Here is a 21,019-nt window from a genome sequence, read left to right on the forward strand (position 1 = left end):
TCGGCTTCCTGGGGGCAAAGTGGGGTTAGGGTTCCCTTCTCAGGGCTGAGATGCGAGCCTGAGCAGCCAGGAGGACCAGACTTGGGGCACGATGGTGGCTGCAGTACTGGGTCCCCCTGCCCCCTCCATCTCTACTTCCCTCACTCCCCTTGGTCTCTCCTTGGGGGTCTCTGCCCTCCACAGTTCTCGCTCAGGGTCTTTGTCCAAACTCTTCCCCTTATCCCTCTCCTGGGGTGTGCCCTTCCCCTCTGAGACCAGGGTCCTGCACCGCCAGCTGCCCTGCCGGGCTGGGTGGGGGTGGGGGTGGATTCCCAGCACAGCTGGGCCCTCAAGTTTCCCAGAAGACCGTCTCCCGCCTCCTCCCAACCCTCACATTGTTCCTCTCCCTGGCTGTTTTTTCCTGTCCAGGACCCTCCAAGGCCAGCTGGCAATGAGTGGTGACCGGCCCTCTGCAGCTGGGGAAACTGAGTCATGGAGGGTGTCGCTGCCTACTCCCCCAGCATGGCCTAGAGCTTGGGGACAGGGAGTTGCCCTCCATGGAGGCTGATGGGAGGTGCAGTGTCGCGGCAGCAAGGCCTGCCCACTTTACAGATGTGGACGTTGAGGCCCTGCTGACCAGCCTCTCGATGCTCCCCATCCCACCTGTGCTGCTGGCCTGGGGTCTGCCCCTGCCCTTCCACTGCCAGCACCTGTGCATGGAGGCCCTGGCCCCCAGAACACTGTCCACATGACCTGGGTGACCCAGCACACCATCCCTGCCTTTTTATGGCCCTGGCTACACCTGATCTGGTACATCCCAAGCCCTCGGCCAGCTGGCACCTGTTAAACCTCTTCCTCCTTTCCCAGGATGGGACACTGCTAGTGCCCGGTCTCCCTTTAACAAACTCCCCAGCTGGCCCTGTCTGCACTGGCCCCACGTTGCCCAACCCTTTTTCTGGAAGTCTCCTGGTCCCCGAGACTCCAAGCTTTCCCACGGTGTATATAGAGAGTGGCTCCCTGAAAGGGTGAGGGTGAGGTCGCAGTACACTGGGGCCCAGGGCTTTTCCGCCCCCACGCCTTTTTCCTGGAAGTCCCGCTTTGTCGCCACCTAGAGGTGTCATCGCCCCGCCCCATTTCCAGACGCCTTAAAGGGGTCGGGTCTCCCGAGTCCTCCCGGGACACAGCCAGCGGTGGTGTGACGCGCACACCTAGTGAGGGCTCTGAGCTGCGGTGCAGGAGGCGGGGGATCTAGGTTCAAATCCTGACCCTCTGGCGTGGTGTGGCCTCTTCGACTCGTAGACTTGGCCTCAGTTTTTCCCGTCTGGGAAGTGGGGACTGGCCCTGAGTCCTCGCTGGGAAGGAAGAGAACCTAGGCACGGGGAGGGGGCGGGGCTGCACCCCGGAGGGGCCACTTCACCTGCCGGTTCGCTGATCGTGACCCGCCTTGCCCGCGATGACCGCCCGCATCCTCGTCCTGACGATGCTCCTCGCCATCTCCGCCCAAGGGGACCCGGACTCCGCGGGCAGGTGAGAGGCCAGGGCAGCGGGGACAGGACGGGAAAGAGACCCTCAGGGGAGCGCGCCCTCTTCCGGTCAGGGTCTTCCGCGTCTGTGGAATGGGCAGATCTGTGAGCGCGCCCCGCTGGTCTCGGGAGTTCTGGGTGCCCTTCCCCACCACGCCTCCTTTCTCGACTCTGCTCGAACGCGGTCTTCCCCCACGCTCCCTCCCCAGGCGGCCCCGGCAGCAGGTCGCCCAGCACCGCGGGCGCCTATGTTCCCTGGGCACGTGCCAGACGCACCGCCTGCCGGAGATGATATACTGGCTCCGCTCTGCCTCCACCAAGGAGCCCTCGGGGAAGGCCAGCCGCAAGCCCCAGGACCCCCACGGCTACGGGCGCCGGCGGCGGCGCGAGGCGAAAGCCCTGCTCCATCTCCAGGGCCACCGCCTGCGGCAGGGGGTGCAGCGGAGCGCCCGGATCGCTGGGTGACCTCGGGCATGTCTCCTTGCCTGGCTTCAGTTTGCCCATCTGTGTACTGGAGTTACTACCCCAGTTTTCCCCCTAACTCCACCCTCTGAGACTGTCCTCCTCACCCCCTCCCCTGCCTGTGACTGGGCTGGACCCAGGGGCACACGGACCCAGCCTGGACGAAGAATACTGGCGCCCCGAGGCGAATAAATCAAGAGTTGTGCGTTTCAGTCTCTGCCTGTCTGACCCTTTCAGCCTCTCAATCTGGGCCAGTCTCTAACACTCTCCCTCTCCTTTATCCACGCTCCTTCTCCCTCGCGGAAGTCCCTCCGACTGTCTAACTTGCCGCTGAGCGCCCCCGTCGCGCCAGCTCAATCCGCGCGCCTTCCGCGGGTGGGTCCGGTGGGCGGCGGGGCCCAGAGCACCGTCCCTCCCTCCCCAGCGAGAAGGGACTACTGAGATTCGCTCCTGCACCCTCCGCGTGACGTTGCGCTGCACCCAGAGGTGGGCTGTCAGTCCAAGCAGCCTCGCCCTCGCAGGGAAGGGAGAGCGTGAGACAGAGCGGAGTGGGGAGCCCAAGAACGCAGGGTGCAGGCCGGCTGCGCGGAATGCGGGAGGCTCAATGGTGGAGGCTCGGGACGGGTAAAAGAAGACTGAGGGCCGGGACCGAGCGGAGGGAGGGGATTGGACGCTGCGGTTCGAAGGGGGCGGGGACAGAACGCGGGGATTGGAAGGGGCGGGGACAGGACACTGGGGATTGGAAGGGGCAGGCATCGAAGGCCGAAATTGCAAGGGGGCGGGGATAAAATGAGGGACCCGAATACGCGGGGAGGCACACGCGAGACAGAAATCGGGGTTTCTGGGTGTCGGCGATCTGGGGGTGGTAGGATTGCGAAGGCCTCTCTACCAAGTCGTGGACTTATCACCCTGGGATTGGACCTATGCAAGCAGGAGATTTGGGTCCGGTGCTCAAAATCGGGGGGCGGGGGTGTACTCGGGTTTGGTCCCTAGGATCCCAGCGGCGGACCCCTGATTCAGCGTGGTAAGTACCGGACCGCAGAGGCCTGAGATCCCTTCCCCCACCCCTAAACCCCCAGTGCCCCTCTCGCGGGGACTGGAGGCCGGGGCTCGGGTTGGGCGGTCGGGCCTCTCCATCACTTGTCCTCGACGCTCGCCTCCGCTCCCAGCCTCAGCATCCCGGCTGCGAGGCATGCGCATTAGGGTGCTTCCTCCCCCATCCCCTCCAGCCCGGGGCGGGGGGAGGGGACGCTGGGCCACTCTAGAGCGGATAAATTTATAGACACCCCTCACCCCCACCCCCGCCTTGGACTGGGAAGCGGAAATGGGGTGGGCTACGTCAGTATCTGGCAGGTGTTTATTTCATATGAATATAAAACTAATGTTTTTCTGGAGACCCTGCAACTCATCCTGGGCCGGTTTCCCTCCCCAACCCCCAATCTTGAAAGTCCTTTATTGGTGGGGGCACTGCCCCTGCACCACGTTTTCGCAGAATAGGTACGGGGTTAACGCGAGCTATCCCTCTTGCCTCTCTGTGCGTTCACAGAGGTCCCCAACTGATGTCCCTCCTCCAACCAGGACCCTCAAGACCCCCTCACGACCCCACACGTGCTTAGGGAAGGGTTAGCTAGGTCCTATATTCCTGTGTCTGCGTGAGGACAGGGCTGGGAGCCCGGATTCCTGGGTCCTGGGGGAGAAGAGGTTTGGGGTCTGAGGGAGGAGGGGCTGGGGGCCCGGACCCCTGGGTCTCAGGAGGAGGGGCTGGGGGCCTGGAGAAGGACAGAGCGTGGAGAATGAGCCTCTGTCCTTCTCCCAGGGCTCTAGAGTGACATGGCTGAAGCGCACCAGGCCGTGGGCTTCCGATCCTCGCTGACCTCGGACGGGGCGGAAGTGGAGCTCAGTGCCCCCGTCTTGCAGGAGATCTACCTCTCTGGCCTGCGCTCTTGGAAAAGGCATCTCCTACGTTTCTGGGTGAGGAGGGCTGCTGGTTGGTTTCCTTCTGGGAATCCAGTTTCCTGCTTCCGGAATGCCTGAGGCCCACTTCCGATATCCATGTGGGTCCGCTTCTGGGAGCCTATCACCCCTCTCTGGGAATTTTGATGTCCACTCCCAGGATCCCTTTACCTATTTCTCTGTGGCTCACTTGGGGATCTGCAAACTCAGCTACTGAGAACCCTGTTGGCCTCTTACACCCAGGAGGGCCCCTGGGCCCCTCTACTACCCCTCTCACATAACTCCCCCCTTTCCAGTTTCTAGAACTCCATCTCCTTCCTTCATGGCATGCTTCTCACCTTTCTCTTTCATCTGCCGCTTCTAAACAAGGTGCTGCCCGCTCCAGAACCCCTATGCTCTCATGACCCCATCAAGATCTTGGGCGGCCACCCCCCAATTCTGAAGGTAGCTCTTGCCTACTGGGCCTGCGACCCCTTCCTTCTGCTCCGGAACCCCCAGTATCCCTCTCCAGCACTAACCTCCCCATGTCTGGAATGCCCATGCCCACGGACAGCTTGAGGTCCCTGGTTCTAGAACTCTGACATTGTACAGAATCTTCCTGTGAGTCCCATCCTCTGTCTGTGAACTGGGGCCTCGAACCTGTGGGGACAGCCAGGACTGAGTTTGAATCCTGGCTCCACCACTTGGTGTCTGTGTGGACTTGGGCAAGTGCCCCTCTTCGAATCACAGTCGTCCCCGCCTCCCCCCTCCCCCGGCCACCATGGCAAAGATGGGTGCTGATAGCAACCCCCTCCCACCATAGCCTTCAGGATTAAATTAATTCTTACGTGGAAGCAATGTCCCTGGCCCAGGGCACGTGCTAAGCATTAGCTTTTGATAATGTTGTTCTTCATTCGTTTATTCACCAAATATCTCTGGAACATCGTTTAAAGGGACTGGCGCTGTTTTGGGCACTGGGACATGGCAGAGATCAGAACAGAAGAATCCTGCCCTGGGGGTGCTCTCTTTTGAGTTGGGTGAGAAGGCAGAAAAGAAGATAGATCAAGTCTAGAGTATGGTGACACTGCTTAGCATCGTCTCACATAGATGGTGACACGTGCCATGGTGAGCAACAAAGCAGGCGGTGAAAGGAATGTGGGGTGTTGCAGTTAAATAAGGGGCGGCCCACGGAGATGTCCTGACATAGATATGATAAAATTACATGCAGAAAAATGCCCAGGTTTTAAGGTCTACGGTACTTGCATTTGACAATACCCATGTAACCAACTCCTGATCAAGACAGCCACCATTCTAGAATGTTCTTTCCAGCCCCTTTCCAATCTCCTCATCCCCATTGCAAGGCAACCACTGTACTCATTCCTAGCCTTGTAGATTGAGTCTTCCTGGCGTTCCACTGGCGAATATTTTGACTGTCACCCCTGTGTCTAAGTCAAAACCTGAACCACGTTTCAGAGTCAGATGTTGCCTCTGCCCAACAGCCCCCAGCAAACCCTTCCATTAGACTTAGCATCATAAATCCTATTAGGTCGTATTTAGTGTGTCCCAGGCTCTAAACTCACTAAGCCCTTTAAATCTGTTGCTCATCTGATCCTCACCACAGCCCTCTAAGTTAAACCTCCTGTTGGTTCCATGTGATAGAGGAAGAAACTGAGGCCCAGAGAGGTGCTTTCATTTCCCCAACATCACACAGCAGCTAAGATGCAGAATTAGAGGAAGAGCCAGAATGAGCAGTCTGGACCCCTGCTCCTGCCCATTTTCCTGGGCTGTTTTTCTAGAAGGTAGTCCCAGTGCTGACATCATGAGGCTGTTTTCAATAATCTCCAGTGGATCACTTGGGCCAAGCATGTGGCATTGTGTCGGTACTTAGTGGGTTGTTCATCGGCAGGAGGTCAGAGTGTCTCCTGAAATGGTTTCCACGTGAACCTGAGATTCAGATACAGCAAACCCCAGAGTAGGGTACCTTGAAGGATACCCTGATCACTTAGGGTCACAGGACAGCTAGGTGGTTTGAGTGGCTGATAGTGGGAACCTGGAGCCAGGTGACCTGGGTTCAAATCCCAGCTCCACCACTTTCTGCCTGTGCAAACTTGGATGAGTTCTTCAACTTCCTCTTTCCTCAGTTTCTTCACTTGGATAATACAGATAATAGTAATTGCCCCCTCCCTCACCAGGGTTGCAGGGGAATGGAAGGCCTTTTTTTTTTTGAGACAGAGTCTCGCTCTGTTGCCAGGCTAGAGTGTAGTGGTGTCATCATAGCTCACAGCAACCTCAAATTCCTGGGCTCAAGTGATCCTCCTGCCTCAGCCTCCCAAGTAGCTGGGACTAAAGGCATGCGCCACCATGCCTGGCTAATTTTTCTATTTTTAGTAGACACGGGGTCTCACTCTTGCTCAGGCTGGTCTCGAACTCAAAAGGCTTTAATGAAGCACGTGGTACGTGGGCGCTTCTTCCCCTGTTGTCATGAAGCCCCTGCTCTATTGCAATCCAGAGCACCAGATACAAGAACTGACAACCACTTTTTAATAAAAATTCAACAACAAAAGTAACCATGTTCACCAGTAACCTTTTCCTGGCAAAGCAAAGAAAGAATGGCAGGTCATAAATGCCCAACAAGAAGTAAAGTAGCGGCCAGGTGCGGTGGCTTACGCCTGTAATCCTAGCTCTCTGGGTGGCCGAGGCGGGTGGATCGCTCGAGGTCGGGAGTTCGAAACCAGCCTGAGCAAGAGCGAGACCCTGTCTCTACTATAAATAGAAAGAAATTAATTGGCCAACTAATATATATAGAAAAAATTAGCCGGGCATGGTGGCGCATGCCTGTAGTCCCAGCTACTCGGGAGGCTGAGGCAGGAGGATTGCGTGAACCCAGGAGATTGAGGTTGCTGTGAGCTAGGCTGATGCCACGGCACTCACTCTAGCCTGGGCAACAGAGTGAGACTCTGTCTCAAAAAAAAAAAAAAAAAAAAAAACAAGAAGTAAAGTAGCGATAGAAGGGACCATCATAACATTTATTGAATGCCTACTGTGTACCTGGCTCTGAGTTGTACAATCCACCCCTACTGCCCAGCCCTCTTCTCTGCTTTATTTTTTAGCATCACACCCATCACCAATCCTTCACGACAGCAGAGAGCTTGCTGTCTTGCCACAGCTGTGGGCCTGCAGTAAGCATTTGTAGGATGATATTTTCTCATTAAGCCCTCATGACAGCCCTATGAGCCAAGTACCAGGGTTATTCCCATTCTACAGACGAGGAAATTAAGGCATAGAGGGGCGAGGTCACTTGCTTGAAGTCACCCAGCCAGTAAGTGACAGAGCAGATATTTGAGCCCATAGAGTGGCACTCCACAGCCCAAGTTATAAACTGTGACTTCAGAGGCCACCCTGTTCATTCAATATGGAAAAGGGAAGGGAGAAAGTGGCTTTTTGAGCCCCAGTGATGACAACCCAACCAATAGCGGCTCTTACCCTGTCTTAACCATGCTCTCTGTGCGACCTTGAACCCGAGTGTCTTCATTTGTAAAATGAGATCATTTTAGTACTTATGTCACAGGGGTGTTGGGAGGATTTAAAGAGTTAGTCCTTGTAAATAGTACTCAAGATGTACTGTGTTTCCCTGAAAATAAGACCTACCTACCCATAAAATAAGCCCTAGCAGGATTTTTTTTGTTTTTTTTTTTGAGACAGAGTCTCACTCTGTTGCCCAGGCTAGAGTGAGTGCTGTGGCATCAGCCTAGCTCACAGCAACCTCAAATTCCTGGGCTCAAGCGATCCTCCTGCCTCAGCCTCCCGAGTAGCTGGGACTACAGGCATGCGCCACCATGCCCGGCTAATTTTTTCTCTATATATTAGTTGGCCAATTAATTTCTTTCTGTTTATAGTAGAGACGGGGTCTCGCTCTTGCTCAGGCTGGTTTTGAACTCCTGATCTCAAGTGATCTGCCCACCTCGGCCTCCCAGAGAGCTAGGATTACAGGCGTGAGCCACCTGGCCGGGCCGCCTAGCAGGATTTCTAACCATTTGCGCAATATAAGCCCTACCCCAAAAATAAGCCCTAGTGATGGGCGTGGCTACTTAATGTATCTGCACAGCCCATGCATTTCCTTGGGGAGCGGTAAAGAAGGCGAGCAGCCCTTCTCATCTGCACCATCCTGACAGCTACCATTCCAGAGGTGACCAGAAAGGTGCGGGCAGCCCCACCTACAAGGTCAGCTCCCCCTGTTAGGTCCTGGTCATCCTGTGCGTGCTGCAAGCTGAGGTTTTGAGGGGAAAATAACACATCCCCTGAAAATAAGCCCTAGGGTGGGCCAGGTGCCGTGGCTCATGTCCTGTAATCCTAGCACTCTGGGAGGCCAAGGCGGGTGGATCGCTCGAGGTCAGGAGTTCTAAACCAGCCTGAGCAATACCCCGTCTCTAATATAAATAGAAAGAAATTAATTGATCAACTAAAAATATATATAGAAAAAATTAGCCGGGCATGGTGGCACATGCCTGTAGTCCCAGCTACTCAGGAGGCTGAGGCAGGAGGATTGCTTGAGCCCAGGAGTTTGAGGTTGCTGTGAGCTAGGCTGATGCCATGGCACTGGCTCTAGCCTGGGCAACAAAGCAAGACTCTGTCTCAAAGAAAAAAAAAAGCCCTAGGGTGTCTTCTTGAGGAAAAATAAATATGAGATCCTGTCTTATTTTGGGGGAAACATGGTAATAAGTGCTCATTAAATGTTAATTATGTCTCTCATACTTCCCTGGGAGTCTGGTTTGCAACTCAGAGCTTTCATTCATTCTGTGACCAGGTAGGCAGCTTTCTGAGCTCTGGACCCTGCTGTGTGCAGGAAATTATTTTGCCTTCCTGACAGGCTCACCTGAGAGGAGTATCCTCTTCTAGGAATCCCTCAAACTGTAATATGCCACCACAGGGCTCTTCCTGTTTCCTACCCCACCGCCATTAACGTGCTTCATTCTGAACTGACCTCCCTGCTGGCAGGACCCAGATCTGTCTGGTCCCCACTGGGATCTTGAGCACTCAGCACACCCTGGGTGCTGAATAAATATCTGAGAATGGTATACAGCAAGTGCTCAGATGAGGGGACAGGCAAAGGACTGAATGGGTGCCCTTTCCTCCCCACAGAATGACTTTCTCACTGGTGTGTTCCCTGCCAGCCCCCTCAGCTGGCTCTTCCTCTTCAGCACAATCCAGCTCTCCTGGTTCCTCCAGCTGGATCCTTCTTTAGGACTCATGGAGAAGATCAAAGAGTTGCTGCCAGACTGGTGAGGTCCCCCACTTCAGCTCAGTAACCCCTTAATCCCTCTGCTTCCACCCGGTAAGTGTGGTGTGCCTGCTAAAGAAAAGTAACCTCTGAGAATTACTTTTGGTCAGATTAATAAAGGTACAGCATCAAGAAAAAGGAGGTGATTCTCTCTTGTCTGTGCACATTTTCTTTTCTTTTTTTTCAAGAGGTGAGGTCTCACTCTGTTTGTTGTCCATGCTGGAGTGCTGTGGCATCATTATAGCTCACTGCAGCCTCAAACTCTTGGGCTCAACTGATCCTCCCACCTCAGCCTCCCGAGTAGCTGGGACTACAGACCCACACCTCTGTGCCTGGCTAAGTTTTAAAATTTTTATAGAGATGGGGTCTCACTATGTTGCCCAGGTTCATCTTGAACTCCTGGCCTCAACTGATCCCCTTACCTCGGTTTCTCCAAGTGTGTGATTAAGGCGTTAAACACCGCATCTGGTCTCCCTGAACATTTTCTATCCCAGCTGCTTCTTGCTAAGAAGAATGGTGACAAACTAGAAAATGTCCAGATATGGTTATAAATACTGACAAAAGAATGAGTTTTGCCAGTCTCTAATTATATAGTCTTAGGCAAGAGACTTCACCAATCTCTACATCTGTAAGGCCTTCATCTATAAAATGGGGTAATAATATTAATAATCGCTTCTTAGGGTGGTTGGAAGAATTAACCAAAATCGTGCATGTGAAACATTCAGTATGTGCCTGGAGATTACTGAATGGGAGTGGCTGTGTTATTATTATTGTTGTTACTGTCATCTTCAGGAAGCGTTTAAAAATAGGTGCTCATAAAGTGGCTGGTTCTAGTTCTTGGGTTAGTCCCCCTAGGGAAGAAGGTTCAGATGTTGTGCTCCAAAGAGCAGACCTAGGATCAGATGTAGAAATGTCCAGAAGGCTTAGATTTACACAGTCTACAGAGAGCAAGTGACTCACCCACATCCTCTGCGTGAGATTTGCTCAAATGTCTGGTTGCAACTTTGCAGACAACAGTTGATGTAGTGTAGCTTTCAATCAGGTTTTCCTAAACTTGAGCTGGTATTGGAATCACCTGGAGGGGCTGCTAACACACAGATTCCTGGAGCCCACCCCAAGAGATTCTGTCTCAGTGGGTCTGGGTGGGGCCCAGGAATATGCACTTCCAACAAGCTCCCGGGGGGTGGCACTGGGGCTAGTCCAGAGAGCACACTTTCAGAACTGTTACTTTAAAGTATAATTTGCTATCTGGGAGGGAAAAGTGTCCTCTCAATAGAAATAATGCCTTCCACTTATTAAGCACCTACCAATTCTGTGAATAGTGATTTTAGAAGCTTGGTGCCGGCACACGGGCCCGGGGTGGGGTGGGGGACGGATATGGGGGTGTGTGGCAGAGGTTCACACCTATGTTACAAGTGAGAAAAATGGACTTCTCTCACTCCAGTTCTACAGGATGTGCCTCCAACAGCCCAGAGAGCAGCGCAGGGGCTGGCTGAGTTCTGAGGCCGGGAGACCCAGGCCCAGCCTCTCTCTCTCTCCTCTCAGGGGTGCACAGCACCACGGGCTCCGAGGGGTCCTGGCAGCCGCTCTGTTTGCCTCGTGTTTGTGGGGAGCCCTGATCTTCACGCTTCACGTGGCCCTGAGACTGCTTCTGTCCTACCACGGCTGGCTTCTTGAACCGCACGGAGCCATGTCCTCACCCACCAAGACCTGGCTGGTACGCGAGGGGCAGAGCCCTGCTCAGGCTCTCCTCTGTCCCCCTGTCTGCATCTTCGCTTCCCCCTGTCTGCGTCTCTGTCCTCCTCTCGCAGGGTCTCTTTCCCGCTTTCTAGGTCTCTGTGCCCCTCTCTTTGGGTCTATGTCCCTTTCTCTCTGCGGTTTGCCCCACCCAGTGCCTCCCCGTTTCTCCCAGGCCCTGGTCCGCATCTTCTCTGGCCGCCACCCGATGCTCTTCAGTTACCAGCGCTCCCTGCCGCGCCAGCCAGTGCCTTCGGTGCAGGACACCGTGCGCAAGGTGGGCCGGGTCGCCTGGGGACAGGGCGAGAGGCGGGCCGGGGGCGTAACCTGCCCTCTTCTCGGTCCGCCCCCTTCAGTACTTGGAGTCTGTCCGGCCTGTCCTCTCCGACGAGGACTTCGACTGGACGGCGGTCCTGGCGCAGGAATTCCTGAGGCTGCAGGCGTCGCTGCTGCAGTGGTACCTGCGGCTCAAGTCCTGGTGGGCGACCAATTACGTGAGTGCCGCCGCGCCGCCGAGGCCCCGCGCGGGAATCAGAGGTTCTGAGCCCGCCCCAGCCCCGCCCACGCCCCGCCCACGCCCCGCCCACTGCGCCTCCAAGCCCTGCTGCGATTGGAGCTCGCCCCAGACGCGCCTACGCCCTGAGCCCCGCCCCAGATGCGCCAATATTCGGAGCCCCGCCCCAAGCCTGTTTGAACCAGAATCCCAGGACACACCCAACCTTTCGGCCCCTTCCCTGGTTGGCCGACACTCTTGGCCCCGCCCCCAGAGGAAGGCTACTGCTTCTACGCTGAGTTCAAGGGCAAGGCTCTTGGTTGCACTCTGAGTTGAGCTCCTGGGGAAACCAAGGCACAGAGCCTGTCAGCGAGTGACCCAAATCAAGGCTTGCGGGCCTCACATTCTGTAGGAAGCCATAAGAAGTAGCATGTGATGAGATGGCAGGGAAGAGACAGGTGGGGTGGTGTGAGTGAGGAGTAAGGCGTGGATGAGAAGATCAGGGTTCCAGGAGCTTGGAGAGAAGTGGAAGCCGTCAGGTTGGGAGGAAGGGCAGGAGAGAGAGGGAGATGGGGAGACGGTCTGGGGCAGAGCCCCAAAAGGCAGCAGCAAGGAGGGGCAGTCTGATAAACTCGATAAAGGGGACTGAAGTGAAATTTCTGGAGAGGCGGGAGGGAATCTATGCTTTGGTATTCTGGTTAAAATTTTGTTTTTTCCTTCATGTGCTTGGACCAGATTCTGCTCTTTAAAAAATGCACACATATCCACCATATATATATTTCATTGCACCTCCAAGCCACTGCCAATGACAACATACAGTATCTTATGTACAACAAAGAAAAAACATGAGGCCAGCTAAAGTCTGGCACAGTGCCTTCCTTTTCTTTTCTTTTCTTTTCTCTTTTTTCATGGTTTGAATTTTCTTCCTGGTGGAAGTGGAAGTCTATAGATGCCATAGACTTGAAGATGCAAGTAAACATGTATATATTCTTATAGATTCCATGAGATCCTATGACATAGAATAAAGGAAAACATCTAGAAAACATTCAAGTCCCCTTGAACCACCTCCCTCTAATCCTGGTCCCTCCAGCCATTGCCTATGAGGAGCACTGATCTGAGCATTTATGAACATGTATTTGTACCTAGAGAATTGTACATATATATGATTTTGTATTGTGATAAAATACACATAACAAGATTTGCCATTTTAACCTTTCAAGTATATAATTCAGTGGCATTAATGCATTTGGAGTGTTGCATAACCATCACCGCTATCAATTAATATTTCCAGAACTGGTTCATCTTCCCAAACAGAAACTCTGTCCAGCCCCTGGTAATCTCTATTCTACTTTGTCCCTATAGATTTGTCTATTCTAGATATTTCATATAAGTGGACTCACGCAATGTTTGTTTTTTTGTGTGTCTGGCTAATTTCACTTAACGACAATGTCTTCAAGAGTCGTCCCTGTTGAAGTCTGCACCGGAACTTCATTCTTTTTTATGGATGTACCACATCTTGGCTGTCCATTCATCTGTGGGTGGACACGGGTTTTAGTAGTGTTTTTTAAAATCTCAGATCAGATCATTCCACATATCTTGTTGTGCCTCTAGTCTCTTTCGCTCAACAGTATGTCTTGGTGCTCACTGTGTGGGGGTAAATGGAGATGTACCTTGCTCGTTCTAGCAACGGTGCAATATTCTGCAACTTTGAGAGTAGCATAGTTTAGCTACTGATCCCCCATCGATGGGCTCCTAGGTTAGCACTAGTCACTGACCGCGATGGCCTCCTTCGTTGGCTCCACCCTCCCCTGTGTGACACAGGACAGTCTGGAGGGCTTCTCTGGTGCAGCGCCCCTCCCCCAGCCAGGCTCCGCCCCAGCTGTGTCTCCGCCACTCCCAGGTCAGTGACTGGTGGGAGGAGTTTGTGTACCTGCGCTCCCGCACCCCGCTGATGGTGAACAGCAACTATTACATGATGGTAAGAAGGGGAGAAGGGGGCTTGGGGGGCGGGGGTTGTCACAGCGCCCCAGGCCTCGGGTCGGGATACCCGGGTAGAATGTGACATTTATGGTCAGTGACCTGAATCCGGGACCACAGTGTGGGATTTATTATCCCGCCCTCTTTTGGGTCAGTGCCCCCATCAGGGGCAAACCTGACCCCAGGCGTTTTTGCTGTCCCCTCTGCTGGCCCCCAGGACTTCCTGTACGTCACACCCACGCCTCTGCAGGCAGCTCGAGCTGGAAATGCAGTCCACGCCCTGCTCCTGTACCGCCACCGCCTCAACCGCCAGGAGATCCCCCCGGTGAGCGGGCTGCCGTGGGCGGGGGACAGAGGTGCGTGTGGTCCCGTGGCGATGGGGCCACCCGGGGCCTGGAAGGCAGCTCACAAGCCCCGCATCTCCTGCAGACTTTGCTGATGGGAATGCGCCCCTTATGCTCTGCCCAGTACGAGAAGATATTCAACACCACGCGGGTTCCAGGGGTCCAAAAAGGTGAAAACTACTCCCCCCAACACACACACACAGACACTGGTAGAGGCCGGACAGTGCAGTGGCTAAGAGCATGTTTCTCAGCCTGCCTGAGTTTGACTCTCAACTCGCTTCCTAGCTGTGTGACTCTGGGCAAGTTTTTAACCCTCTCTGAGCCTCAGTTTCCACATCTCTAAAATGGGATAATAATGGCATAGGGTGGAGGAGATTAAAAGGGTGCTTAGAACAGCTCGGGGCATGTAAGAAGTCTTAATCAATGGTCATTATTCTTACAATGTGTCTGGTTCCCTCTCCCACACTTCTGCTAATTCCACTGCTAGACTACATCCGCCACCTCTGTGACAGCCGACACGTGGCTGTCTTCCACCGGGGCCGATTTTTCCGCGTGGGGACCCACTCCCCAAATGGCCTGCTTTCCCCGAGGGCCCTGGAGCAGCAGTTTCAGCGAATCCTGGATGACCCCTCGCCCGCCTGCCCCCACGAGGAACATCTGGCTGCCCTGACCGCTGCTCCCAGGTGAGGGTCAGGGGTCGCGGGCTCTCAGGGGCCAGGCCGGCATCCCAAGGCTGTGCAGGACCAGGTGGCTGGGGCCAGGTGGACGCTGGGCACAGTGGACTCAGGCACAGCCCCGGCCCTACAGGGGCATGTGGGCCGAGGTGCGGAGCTCCCTGAAGACTCAGGCAGCAGAGGCCCTGGAGGCGGTGGAAGGGGCCGCTTTCTTTGTGTCACTCGACTCTGAGCCTGCAGGGCTCACCAGGGAGGACCCAGCAGCTTCGTTGGATGCCTACGCCCACGCCCTGCTGGCCGGCCGCGGCCACGACCGGTGAGTCAGCTCTGGGTCTGGGAGCCCAGACCTGGCCCCCCAGAACCCAGTGTCCTGACCTAGGACCCCTGACACTAGACAGCCAGACCCTGGAGCCCGGACCTAATGCCTTAGGACCCGGAGACCTCTGGCCCAGAGAACCCTTAACCCAGACCCAGGGATTCCAGCCCTGAGGGCCACCAAACCCCAAACCTGGGACCCCTAGACCCAGAGAACCCCAACCTGGGGACCTCAGACTCAGAACTTGGAGCACCAAATCCTTAGGCCTTAATGTGGGTACCCCAAACCCAGGGCCCCCAGCCTGTACCCCCACACCTAGAGCTCCTCAGACCACTTCTAGAGGTCTATGAAGTAGCACCCAGACTTCTTAGGCCCTGGGACTGTCCTCCTGGCTCCCAGCACCCTCAAAACCTTGAACCTTCCTCAGCAAGTTCCCTTAAAAAAATCTCCGAATTCTAAATCCTAGACATGCTGGGGGACCCTCCAGAGCTACCCGCTGGAGACCCCCACACCAGCACCCCCAGCTGATCGCCACACCTGCCCACCCCGAAACTCCCCCTCAAGTGCCACAGAAAGCACCCCAAGTCCCCCCACCTGGCTCTCGGTGACCCCTGAACTCTCCCCGACAGCTGGTTTGACAAATCCTTCACCCTAATCGTCTTCTCCAACGGGAAGCTGGGCCTCAGTGTGGAGCACTCGTGGGCTGACTGTCCCATCTCAGGACACATGTGGGAGGTAGGGCAGCCAGCCCGCCCCCTGTCTGGGGACCCCCAGCCCCCTTTCCAAGGACTGTCCTTTCTGGGGCCTTAGGTCAAAGAAAAACTGAGGCTCAGACAGAGGCAGAGGCTGGCCCAGGTCTCCCAGCAACCAAGGGGTCTGGGATGCTGACCTTGCTTTGATGAGCTGGTCATCGGGGCTCAGAGAAGGAAAGTGACATCCCCAGAGTCACACAGTGAGGAGTGGCAGAGCCAGAACGTGAACCAAGAGTGCCCTGACACCAGAGTGAGGCTTTTTCGCCACATCACAGAGTCAAAACTATCTTCCAGCTCTGGTCTGCTGTGTGATCTTGGGCAAGTTGCTTTCCTCCTCTGAGCCCAATTTCCCCCTTCATCAAATGAAATAATTGAAATTTATTTTATCATTAAGCTTCTGTCCAGCCCTGAGAATCTTAGCATCTCCATTGTCGCTACTTTAGTTAGTCCCTAAATCATAGGGGACAGTTGCTGCACCCCATTGGGTTCCCCCTCATCCATGGGCTGGATAGGCCTCCCTGGCCCAGGCTGCCCCCCCACCCCAAAGGGACTGATGAAAAGAGGTCCCTGGCTAGGAGTCCCCAAGTCCAGAGGGAGGAGGGACTCTGACTGCCTGTGTTCCCCCGCAGTTCACACTGGCCACAGAGTGCTTTCAGCTGGGCTACTCGGCAGATGGCCACTGCAAGGGGCGACCCGACCCCACACTTCCCCATCCCTGGCGGCTGCAGTGGGACCTTCCGGACCAGGTGAGGCCGGGTTTCTGGATCTTTTCTTCAAGTTCTCAAATTCCTAGCCTTGACTCTAAACTCATCCCCATCCCCAATCTCAACCTCAAAATCAACCTCCAGGCCGGGCGCGGTGGCTCACACCTGTAATCCTAGCACTCTGGGAGGCCGAGGCGGGAGGATTGCTTGAGGTCAGGAGTTCGAAACCAGCCTGAGCGAGACCCTGTCTCTACTAAAAATAGAAAGAAATTAATTGACCGACTAAAAATATATATACAAAAAAATTAGCCGGCCATGGTGGTGTATGCCTGTAGTCCCAGCTACTTGGGAGGCTGAGGCGGGAGGATCAATTGAGCCCAGGAGTTTGAGGTTGCTGTGAGCTAGGCTGATGCCACGGCACTCACTCTAGCCTGGGCAACAGAGTGAGACTCTGTCTCAAAAAAAAAAAAAAAATCAGCCCCCAAACCCAAGCCTGTCCTGTTCCCAACCATGACCCATCTCCAGCCTCACACCGCGCCCCGCCCCCGTCCCCTGCTCCATTCCCACCTCTGTCCCCATGTAGTTCCCATCATCTTTGTCCCCATTTCCATACTCCCCTCCAACCACCTTGGTCCAGCCCTACCCCCATCTGTAACCCCGACCTCCTGCCTCCCCTCCCCCTGGCAGATCGGCCCGTCTATCTCTCTAGCCCTGAGGGGAGCCCAGGCCTTGTCTGCAAACGTTGACTGCCACGTCTTCCCCTTCTCCCACTTTGGCAAGAGCTTCATCAGACGCTGCCACCTGTCCTCAGACAGCTTCATCCAGATCGCCTTGCAGCTGGCCCACTTCCGGGTCAGTTGGGCTCCCCACCCCAGCCCCCTGGGGACCCCACCCCGTTGAGCCCCCAAGATCTGCCCTGTCCATCATTCCTCCTGGCCACTGCCCGTGGAGGGTCCACGGTCCAGCGTCACCATTTCTCTCTCCGGACAGAGGTGGGTCAAGTCTGCAAAGACTTCCTGAGCCCAGTTGACAGATGCCTCTGCTGCTTGTCCCCCAGGACAGGGGTCACTTCTGCCTGACTTACGAGTCAGCCATGACTCGCCTGTTCCTGGAAGGCCGGACGGAGACCGTGCGGTCTTGCACGCGGGAGGCCTGCAGCTTCGTGAGAGCCATGGAGGACAGAGAGAAGACAGTGGGTGCTGGCCTGGCGGGGGCGTGGGTCATTGGTCATTTCCGTGTGCTCATTCAGCCACCTGCAAGGTTTATGGGCACCTCCCGAGCCCAGGCTACGTGATGGCGCTAGGGACAAGGGATGAGTGTGCCTTGGAAGTCAGGGACTTGCAAGAGCTTGCTAAGGGGGAGACAGAATGCGCCCAGCACAGTGTGGTGCGTGCCTTAGCGGTCGTCGCGCAAGGCACTGGGCGCGCCCAAGAGGCCCCATTTCCACCACCAACTCTGCTTATTTAACCTCGTGACTTCGGTTTGGCACCCTGGCACATACATAACCTCTCTGCTCAGAACCCCTCCCCGGAACCTCTGTTCCCTCTGCCGGGACCTGCGAGGTGTTGCGGTTCCGTGGAGGCCACGTGGGCTGTGGAGCCAGGTCTGGGGACCCACCTGGTTTTGGGCAAGTGATTTCCCCTCTCTGAGCCTCAGTTTCCCATCTGTAAATTGGGGTTGCTGAGGCCCAGTGTGCCACAGGCTCAGCGGTAAGCCCACTTCCTGTCTTTCCATGACCTGCGACCTCCCGGGGACCCCAGGACCCGCAGTGCCTCGCCCTGTTCCGCGTGGCGGTGGACAAGCACCAGGCTCTGCTGAGGGCGGCGATGAGCGGGCAGGGAGTCGACCGCCACCTCTTCGCGCTCTACATCGTGTCGCGATTCCTCCACCTGCAGTCGCCCTTCCTGGCCCAGGTTGGGGTGCAGGGACAGGGTTAAAGAGGAAAGTGGGGAACCACGGAAGAAGAGACATCGGGGCAAGGACATGGGAAAGGAGGCATCGCCAGAGGAGAAGTTAGGGAGAGGGTTAAGAAGGGCAGAGGACAGGAGGGGAAATGGGCAGAGAGGGCGTGGCCAGGGGCGTGGCCGGGAGAGCATGGTGGGCGTGGTCAGGGAGAAGGCGGGGCCGGTGAGAAAGGGCTGGGAGAGCGGACTGGGTCTCTTTCCTGCAAATGTGACGGTCTCCTGTCCTCAGGTTTACTCGGAGCAGTGGCAACTGTCCACCAGCCAGATCCCTGTCCAGCAAATGCACCTGTTCGACGTCCACAATTACCCGGATTATGTTTCTTCGGGTGGTGGATTCGGGCCTGTGAGTGGAGCTGGGCCCAGAGGAAAGAGGGGCTGGGGGCCTGCACCCCTACATAGCCGGGAGAGGGACGGGGCACTATTTTGTTCCTTTCACCTTATTCCACTCCAGGCCGATGACCATGGTTATGGCGTTTCTTATATCTTCATGGGGGATGATATGATCACCTTCCACATCTCCAGCAAAAAATCAAGCACAAAAACGGTGAGACAAAGTGGAGCATACCCGGCCCCTCCTCCCTCAGACCCAGGGGTCCCCCCCAGTCCCCTCCTCCCTCAGACCCAGGGGTCCCCCCCAGCCCCTCCTCCCTCAGACCCAGGGGTCCAGCCCCAGCCCCTCCTCCCTCAGACCCAGGGGTCCCCCCCAGTCCCCTCCTCCCTCAGACCCAGGGGTCCCCCCCAGTCCCTTCCTCCCTCAGACCCAGGGGTCCCCCCCAGTCCCCTCCTCCCTCAGACCCAGGGGTCCCCCCACAGTCCCCTCCTCCCTCAGACCCAGGTCTGGGCCCCCAGCTTCTCCTTCCTCAAACCCGAAAGTCCGTGTCCCCAGCCCTCTTTTTTCTCGGCCACCAGGATCCCTTCTCCCACCTTCCTCTAGACCTGACTCATTTCTCCCTCCAGGACTCCCACAGGCTGGGGCAGCACATCGAGGACGCACTCCTGGACGTGGCCTCTCTGTTCCAGACGGGGCAGCATCTTAAGCGCCGGTTCCGAGGGTTAGGGGAGGAGGACTCGAGGCACAGGTGTGGATTTCCCTCCAGCTAGACTGGGGTTCCGAGGCAACCATGACATCCTCCAGCTGCTGACCCTTCCCAGCAGGGAGCTGGTCTCCCTCCGGGATGAGGGTGAAGATCCCCACAGCTGTTCTAGCGCAAGACAGGGGCAGCCTGTTTGCCAACCCCACATCCGGGCCAATAAAGACGTGTGAGCTGGGTGTGTGGTGTGCTCTATGCTCTTGGGCAGGGCAGGGGCGGTAGGGTGAGGGTCAGGGTAGAGGAGGGGAAAAGTTCTCTTCCATTCCCAGGCCCAATCAGGGATTCCCAGTTCCAATCACAGCTTCAACCACAACCCATGACACCTGCCCAGTATACTCCATTCCCAACCTCAGTCATGCTAAATCCAACCCCCCAAGGCCAGTCCCAAACAACCCCACAAGCTTTCCTGAACCTAATTCCTGCTGCCCTAACACCACCTGTCCACCTCAAGCCCATCTCCACACCTAAACATCCGGCACCCAGCCAGCCATGCTGATTGACAACCTCCAGATGAATCCACCAAAATTCTTACTACCCACCCCCAGTGTGTCCATTCCAACCTCCACCTCACATCAGCTCCTATGACTAGGAAATCTACTACTCAGTACTCACCAGCCTAACCACTGCCATGATTCCAATAACGCCATGACACCACACCCCAAAATTCACTCGCAATTAGCACCAGACAACCAGCACGAAAAAAATCCAACTCCAAACTGCCAATCCCACCATACTTCCCTTCTCATCACCACCATAGCCCAGACTTTAACTTGACCCACAGTTATGACTTTAAACACCATACTCCCTGACCACACCTCCAGTGAACTCCCAAGACTTCCACGGTTCAACCCCCACCAGCCCAACTACAGTCATAAGACCACCAAACCCCAATCATGCAACCCACCACCACCATGATTCCAATGCGCCATGACTCCAACTCCCACTGTTCTCAATCAAGCATAATAAAACCAATCCAACCAGAAAAATCAAAATCCACAACAGCTCACACTCCATCAGCCCAGCCTCCACGGCCAGCCCACCAACTCTGTGATGGTTTCAAAAAACTGTCTTCAAGTACTTTGACACTGTTCCCTCCAAAAAGTAGAGATTAATGCCCCTCCACTTGTTTGTGGGCTAGACTTTAACTCTTTTTTTCAATAACTACAAGAATATGGGAGCAGTAACTAGGTCAATAAAAGACATCATGGCTTCTGTTTCTGAATCACTTGCTCCAGGGGAAGCCAGCCGCCATGTCATGAGGACGCTCAAGCAGCCTGGGGGGGGCCCATCCATGTGTTGAGGCACTGAGGCCTCCTGCCAACAGCCAGCAAGGAACAGGAGAGTGCGCCATCTTGGAAGCAGATCCCCCACCCCCAGTCAAACCATCAGATGACTGTCACCTGGCTGACAACTTGACTGTAGCCTCATGAGGGACCCTGAGCCAGAGCCACCCAGCTAAGCCACTTTCGTGTTTCCAACTCTCAGAAACTACGTGAGACAATAAACGTTTGTTGTTTTAAGCTGCTGTGCTTTGGGGTAACCTTTTTTTTGGTACACAACAGTAGATAACTAATACAAACTCCAGGCCGGGCGCGGTGGCTCACGCCTGTAATCCTAACACTCTGGGAGGCCGAGGCAGGCGGATTGCTCGAGGTCAGGCATTCGAATGAAACCAGCCTGAGCAAGAGTGAGACCCCGTCTCTAATATAAATAGAAAGAAATTAATTGGCCAACTAATATATATAGAAAAAATTAGCCAGGCATGGTGGTGCATGCCTGTAGTCCCAGATACT

General features: G+C 55.4%; 2 protein-coding genes across 2 annotated transcripts; both read left to right on the forward strand.

Annotated features, from left to right (window-relative positions):
• Window positions 1–251: 251 nt before the first annotated feature.
• Window positions 252–2,179, forward strand: ADM5 (adrenomedullin 5 (putative)). The gene is given in 5 exon segments (XM_012754392.3): window positions 252–1,506; window positions 1,712–1,808; window positions 1,811–1,979; window positions 1,982–2,032; window positions 2,035–2,179. Coding segments are annotated over 5 exon segments (513 nt in total). The 5' UTR covers window positions 252–1,432; the 3' UTR covers window positions 2,157–2,179.
• Window positions 2,180–2,899: 720 nt separating this feature from the next.
• Window positions 2,900–19,399, forward strand: CPT1C (carnitine palmitoyltransferase 1C). Its single transcript, XM_012754388.3, has 19 exons — window positions 2,900–2,988; window positions 3,781–3,935; window positions 9,036–9,175; window positions 10,720–10,891; window positions 11,087–11,188; window positions 11,268–11,405; window positions 13,305–13,382; window positions 13,599–13,706; window positions 13,811–13,895; window positions 14,213–14,408; window positions 14,533–14,715; window positions 15,345–15,450; window positions 16,097–16,213; window positions 16,859–17,023; window positions 17,229–17,363; window positions 17,932–18,084; window positions 18,365–18,478; window positions 18,587–18,679; window positions 19,093–19,399. Exons 2-19 carry the CDS (start codon window positions 3,795–3,797, stop codon window positions 19,234–19,236), a joined length of 2,370 nt encoding a protein of 789 aa, XP_012609842.2. The 5' UTR covers window positions 2,900–2,988; window positions 3,781–3,794; the 3' UTR covers window positions 19,237–19,399.
• The last annotated feature ends 1,620 nt before the right edge of the window (window positions 19,400–21,019 follow it).

This window comes from Microcebus murinus, chromosome 16 (assembly GCF_040939455.1).
Source record: "Microcebus murinus isolate Inina chromosome 16, M.murinus_Inina_mat1.0, whole genome shotgun sequence".
In the NCBI taxonomy this organism is placed as follows: domain Eukaryota; kingdom Metazoa; phylum Chordata; class Mammalia; order Primates; family Cheirogaleidae; genus Microcebus; species Microcebus murinus.